Raw genomic sequence first — 7,500 nt, forward strand, 5'->3', positions numbered from 1 at the left:
TACGCCACTGCCAATGTTCAGTTGTTTGTATATTACAGCTTCGTATTTTATAAAATTCTCTATGTTGGCCTCTAATGCATTTTCTTGATTCGATTCAATAATTATGCAAACTACAAAACATTCTAAGGTTGTTATCGACGTAAATGTTAATACAAATGACTTAATCTACATAATAATGAACGAAAGATGTAAATGAAATTAATGTATGTATAAGAATATTTCTATTTAAACTGTATATGCAACGTCTTGTTATCATCTATCGATGTATTATGCTATATAAATCTCTGTCGAATTATGAGCTATATAAATCTGTTGTCCATATTATTTAAGTACGAGAGCTTTGTATAACTTCCTTCTTTCTGATTGTTTCCCCTTCCCCTTTGTCTTTGCGATTCAATGAGTCCCAGCATTAAGATATTTCACACACCAGACCCCACAACGCCGACACATCATGGTCCAGTTGTTAGCTTTTGATTTCTTTAGATTTACGATTACTTTCTCTTACTGACTCTCTACTTAGTCTTAATCTTATAGGCCTACGTATAGAATACCGTAAAACCTCGAATAGAAGCCCAATGGGCTTAATTTCGAGAAGAAGCCCATCTCAAATTGAAGCCTCCCCTTCATAGTTTGCAAAAGTAGCCTCGAAAAGAAGCCCATTGGGCTTTTTTCGAGATTGTACAATACATACACTGACATAAATTTAATGCCGGTAAATACACTTCATGATACAGATTGATATTACAGTGTCCCTATTTACTGTTTTGTAGTAGCATGATTTTCAAAATTTACAGCATTCGTTTTGAAAAGGAGCCCCCTCTTTACTTTGCAAAAGTAGCCTAAAAAAGAAGCCCATCCAAAGTTCGCAGAAAAGGGGCTTAAATTAGAGGTTTTACGGTAGTTTTATTATATCCATATAGGGTTACCCAGCAGTTAACAATTTGACGTTAAAATAACGTTACAGTTTGTGATCAAACTAAATAACGTTGCAAAAGCTGCTGCTACGTTATGTTAACGTCATTTTCTGACACAACCTAACCTCAATGTTCACATCATTCTCGAATGCAACGTTGACATCTGGGTAACTCCATGCCATCTGTCTAAACGTATGCTTGAACATTATGTGACAGTACAATACAGTGTGTTTATGATGTTATAAGTTCATTGTTATATTATGCAGGGATTAAAACCCATATGGCTCAAGCTTCTATTAAAACATAGAAAAAATTATTAGATTATTACTCTCTTTTTTTTAAGTGATGAGGGCGGGCGGTTTTTTTTAAATCGGAACAATAGGATATTGTTTTTCCCATTTTTTTTTTATCGATGAGAGAGGGACTGTTTTTATTTGCCAAGAATATTGTAAATATTGTATAAAAACTGGGTTAATTTTATTTTTTTTTAAAGGAAATGTATTTTCAGTCACAGTATTGCATTTTTTTTATGCTGTTGAAATAAATGATGCGGCAAAAATATAATTTATTCCCTCATCAATATTCCTCAATTTATTGACACGGGCGGGAGTGATAATCTAATAATTTTTTCTATGTGCCCTAAAACAACCTTTCTTCCATCTGTTTTCATTCACCATGTTCAGCTGTTGGTATTGGATCCTGGTGTTTTCATATGACGCTGCAATTTCACATGCAGGTGAGAATATAAAAATAATCCCGTAATGCAAACCCTGTCTCTTATACACATCTAGATGTGTATAAGAGACAGGTACAATACAGTGTGTTTATGATGTTATAAGTTTATTGTTATATTATGCAGGGATTAAAACCCATATGGTTCAAGCTTCTATTAAAACATAGAAAAAATTATTAGATTATTACTCTTTTTTTTTTTAAGTGATGAGGGCGGGCGGTTTTTTTTTAAATCGGAACAATAGGATATTGTTTTTCCCATTTTTTTTTTATCGATGAGAGAGGGACTGTTTTTATTTTCCAAGAATATTGTAAATATTGTATAAAAACTGGGTTAATTTTATTTTTTTTAAAGGAAATGTATTTTCAGTCACAGTATTGCATTTTTTTTATGCTGTTGAAATAAATGATGCGGCAAAAATATAATTTATTCCCTCATCAATATTCCTCAATTTTTTGACACGGGCGGGAGTGATAATCTAATAATTTTTTCTATGTGCCCTAAAACTAACGACATTATTTTTTTTTTTTTATATCTATCAGGGAATACGCTGACAAACCTTGGTATTATAATCCCTGCTGTGCTTGGACTTATTGCTGCTATCCAAGACAAAGTAGAGCCCCGAACCGTTCTAGGATACCTCGCATTGCTAGGTAAGATATTAACCCTAATCCTTAAGATTATTATGATACATTATTATTATTATTATCTACTGCTCAAGGACGAGGCCTGGATATATCTAGATAGAAACACCCTACGCTTCCTCATAACAAATGTACATTTATTTATATATTCAAACATGGCCTTCATATGTAGATCACGATGCTGATAGTTATGATGATTTTTTTTATTTATAAATTGACTATATTTTAAGAGGATCAATCCACAGCAAATCTGAACAGATGAGATCCTCTTCCGGTACAAACATAAGAGATTACAGATCCCAAATTGAGGGGTCGCCTTCAAGACCAAAATATTCTCCCCTGAGTAGGGGGCCGTATTGTTAAATAATTTACAACCCTTTGCAGTCAAATGAAAATGTCCTTCAATATAGATGTCCCTTATGGGTGTACAAAAGGAGATGTTGAAGAAATGTCACTTAGTTGAATGTTTAAAAAAATAGGAAAAAAGGAATATTAAGGTAAAGTTACTGTATGTTATTATAATAAAAATAATGATTATATTATATACTGATTGAAGAATTCAGTAGGCTTACTAATAAAACATTAAGCATAATAGATATACAAATTTAAATAATATTGTTGACAAATATCAACATTTTTACATTATATTTTGCCCAGCTAACAATATGACGTTATAATAACGTTTGATAACAGTTTAATGATAATGATGATAATTTAATGATAAACGTTTCTCTTTGTAGAATCATAAATACGTTTTCATAACGTTATGTGTTTGCTGGCTTAGCCCTAATTCTATTACACAATAATTTGCTTGTTCTAACATTTTTTAACCTTTCTTCCATCTGTTTTCATTCACCATGTTCAGCTGTTGGTATTGGATCCTGGTGTTTTCATATGACGCTGCAATTTCACATGCAGGTGAGAATATAAAAATAATCCCGTAATGCAAACCACTTCATTAATTCTTCCATAATGATCATCTGCGCATGTCCATGCTGTGTAACCTCTGTTACGCGTTGCAACAGCTTCAGAGATTATAAATAATTAAAAGGCACATCAATTTAACACAAAAAAAAGAGCACTGTGTGGATGATAAATATATATTGATTATATTGTGGTTTGTAGTCTGCTTTTGTAGGTCTAATTATTCATATTCAGAATGTTTTCCGATGTTAGATTAACCACGGAGATGTGGATTAAACAAGATTAACACAATTATGTGCAAACATACGGTAATTGCTTGCCTATTGTTTTGATTCTTAAAGCTATAATCATGGTTAAAAGAAAAAATGACATCACTACCTCCATTGTTTATGACCTGAACATCGCTCCATATGTATATTTATTTTATTCATCGAATTAGTTTAGTTCAATTTCTTTCAATTTTAATGAAATGTATTTAATTGATATTTTATATTACACAATATATAGTACATTATAATAATTAATATAATGATTATATATTTATTTATGCTTACATAAAGCTAATTATACAAGCTTAGTGTGCGTCGTAGACTAGCATAAAAAAGTGTATCTTGGAACATAGAGATTGTAATATTATTTATACAAATGTGTACACAGTGATATACTTAGGTTACATTTATACAACAGTTGCTGGTACGATTTACTTGAGATAAGTTTGGGATTTTAGCAGCGTTATCAATTTTTGCTACCTAAATTCTCATTTATTATATATGTTGCTGGCTTTAGTATACAATGTTCTTGTAGTACTGTAGCGCTGGGAAAATGAGGGTATTGAGTACCCTTTTAAAATCAGACCTCTATTCTCAAGCTATATGTGAGGGCATATATTTTTAATAAATTGTGGCAAATTAGAACACGAACATTTGTCCATTCCTCAGTGCAAGAGCTTACCATATTTGTTGTCATAATTTTGTATATTTTTGTGGAATGATCTCTTGCCAATGACTATACACTTTACGCTATTAAGACCTTGGAGTCGACAATGTCCAAGATCCAGTTGCTGGTTTCAATCTACGCTAATCTGCGTTACGCACGCGTGCTTGTAATGGGATTTATGCGTATAATGCACGTTCTTTGGTTGGAATTAGGCACTCCACATAAAGCAACAGGACGAGAAGACGCGGGTGGACGGTGGTTCTGTGCTCGTCAGAGCGTGAAGACCACAGTAAACAACTTGGGCGCTTAACCCGAATTGCCGTTGTCGACGGCTCCCGTCCTCTTACGTAAAGTGCCTATTAGCGGTATTATTAAGCCTGGTGCTCATTGTATTATTCAGTAGGCACTTTACGCAACAGGACGAGAAGATGGGTGGAAGGTGGTTCTGTGCTTATCAGAGCGTGAAGACCACAGTAAACACTTGTGCGCTTAACCCGAATTGTCGACGGCTCCCTCGTCCTCTTTTGCTAAGTGCCATTAGCAGGCTCCGAGACGTCACACTTTGGTTGTTATTGTCTCTTACAGCTTCTAGATGAACTTCCAATGATTTGGGGATGCTGCATATTCTTATATTGCCTGTAAGTTGATATTTTATCATATAGCTCTCCATAACGACATGAATTATATTCATAAATGAGATTTTAATATTTATATTAACTTTATATGTATTCTTATCACATATGAGCTCATAAACTATATCACTATCAGATTTGACGTCATAGAGTATATACACCAATCATATTTTCCTCTTTAAATGTCAAGACAACATGCCACAATCATGGACAAAACTCAAACTGTATTATATAAGACAATATACTAACGATTTTATTCATGTTAGGTTACAAGGCTGATAACTATTATGAAAGAACGCCAACATAAAACCAAAAAATAGACAGATGTATGATTTAGGCCCGTGGAGGAAAAAATAGAATTCAACTCAAATTAGGCGCATTGAATACCGTAAATATCAAATAGATAGAAAATATATCTGTAAAATCCAACATCTCCAATGCGAGACTCAAAGTCGGACCTATTGTATACCTCTTCATCACTAGACTGTGTTTGGTGTTCACATTATTGGAGCACTAATTCTCACAGCACCGAGATATGCCACGATTGAGTGGATGTTTCTAAAGATATCTGCTCTTAACATATATATTCATTTATTTACCTCTTTTATTTAGAGTTGAATGTACATCTGCCCCCAAGAGCCACAACTTGATATTAGGAGTTATGCTGCTACTTTGTGCTGTTGTTATCACAGTTGTGTATGTTGTCTTTAAGATTCCATCCATTTTCCAGGTAAGTTTTTTAATAGGATAAATCATATACAGTATTTAAATATGTTTAGACTTTTATACTAGAAAAGCGGGTCTTTATAAATGAATAACCTTTAACCTCTTACGGGGGTGTTAACTTGCCAACTGACCAATGAGAACATGGCCAGGAATACGCGCTTGTCGTACAAACACACGTATTTTGCCTGTCTTCGATTAGCGGAAGAAGTCCATTTACACCAATTACTAAAACTAGCAGGTCAGGCGCAAACACCCTGCCGTCTCCACCTTGCGAGCATGTAGAGCTGTATCAGCATTTTTTTTTATTTAGTTTTTGAGACAAATAAATTAAATGAAAATCTGAGTGGGTGCGTAACGTTGTGTGTATGTGGCTTGTTAATGGTCAGTCAGTAATGCGGGCGGGTTAAATACATTACCGGTTAGGCCTACCTTACGAGTGTATTTCTGATGCACAGTTGCGTACATTTCAAAAAGATGGAGCTGGACAACAAATTATGATTTAATCAAATATTATTTTCGTATTATCATAGTAGTAGTTTTCTTGTAGTATCGTGCTAGTTTAAATTTTAGTAACAATTTCTACTTCTTTTTATCTTCTATGTTCAGATATCTTTCGGAGTTCTTGCAATATCTATGATTATAAAATCAATCAACTATCTCAGGTAAATGCATTTTTTTCTATAACAAGGCCACAGTACGGTAATGGAGTGTTTTCTGAATTTAAAACTTACGGCGTAAAATTGTCGTTAGCCAACTTGCCCATGCATTTCAATGAACATGCAGAATCGATCACTTTAACGTTTTGAACATGCAAGAGGATATTGGCTATTACACCAATTCCAAATTCTGAATTGATGTTATACTGGTGCTACAATATGCACTGCCTGGTAGCCACTAATAAGTATGTTGATAAAAACGGCCTAACAAAGATTTGACGTCTCTTCAACAAAATGTGATTTCAGCTGTTCCATAAAAACTGGAGCCTCGTTGATCGTTCAACAGTTTCGAAACAGCACCGATCAATAATAATAATTTTTCATTGTATGCAGTGGCGTATCTAGAAGTCTTGAATTTGGGGGGGGGGGGGGTGGGGGCGTAATTACTAATAACCTAGTAACTTAATGCTCAAATCTGTCGTAACGATAGATTGCTGGTTAAAAATGTATAAATTTAAGATTTTCTTTTAACCTTAATTACAGTAAATATAAAAATATCAAATATCAAATTTAATATTAAGTGCATAAAATATTTTATAATAAGTGCATAAAATATCAAATATCAAATTTTATATTAAGTGCATAAATGTGGATCTTTTTTTGTTTTAGGAAAGGTGGGGGGGGGGTGGCGTGGTGCGTCCGTATCCACTGTACCCCCTTCCTTGATTTGGGCCTGATAAAATATTTTATGTGGATTGTATTGGCCATTTTGATTTTTTGTTTTAAATAATTTATTCACCCATTTCTTGTTTTGTTTCCAGGACAACAGAATGTGCAGGGAGATTTTTCTACGGTGCAATTACATGCTACGCATTAGGGACTATTTGTTGGTGTCTGGATTACTCAATCTGTCCATCCTTACAGTGTGTATTAGGCCTTACATTCATTGATTTATATTTGTATAGCCCTCATATCCATTTTATATAATGCACGAGGCGATGAGAAAAATAGAGCATTAAAAGAAGGAACTTAATAACATTATCCATTTGTTAATTTATTTATTACATTCGGCACGAAAATCACAAATCCGGAAATGGCCAGAGGGGTGCCAAGAGGACACGTGGGCTGAGAGCCCAGCACAAGATGTGGGTATCCCCCCTAAACCCCCCGGACAAATAAACATACAATAAATTACAAAACAAGAGGCAAAGACGTATAAATAACACAGATTAAAATAGCCTATAAAAAGATTGAATAAACATAAAATAGTTACAGATATTTCATTCTATAAACCGCAAACCAATAAAACTTGAAGTGAGTGATTAAACAACAAGC

General features: G+C 33.8%; 1 protein-coding gene across 1 annotated transcript in view; it reads left to right on the forward strand.

Moving 5' to 3' along the window:
- The window catches only part of LOC117117641 (alkaline ceramidase 3-like), a 29,850-nt gene that overhangs the window by 17,289 nt on the left and 5,061 nt on the right, over window positions 1–7,500 (forward strand). Inside the window, exons 2-7 of the mRNA XM_033262017.1 lie at window positions 2,190–2,300; window positions 3,157–3,209; window positions 4,737–4,789; window positions 5,396–5,513; window positions 6,116–6,171; window positions 6,987–7,088. Coding sequence (XP_033117908.1) covers window positions 2,190–2,300; window positions 3,157–3,209; window positions 4,737–4,789; window positions 5,396–5,513; window positions 6,116–6,171; window positions 6,987–7,088 — 493 coding nt within the window. The remainder of the gene's footprint in view (window positions 1–2,189; window positions 2,301–3,156; window positions 3,210–4,736; window positions 4,790–5,395; window positions 5,514–6,115; window positions 6,172–6,986; window positions 7,089–7,500) is intronic.

Source organism: Anneissia japonica, unplaced genomic scaffold (genome assembly GCF_011630105.1).
Source record: "Anneissia japonica isolate Jap-2015-1 unplaced genomic scaffold, ASM1163010v1 scaffold3334_len1275209_cov185, whole genome shotgun sequence".
NCBI lineage: Eukaryota > Metazoa > Echinodermata > Crinoidea > Comatulida > Comatulidae > Anneissia > Anneissia japonica.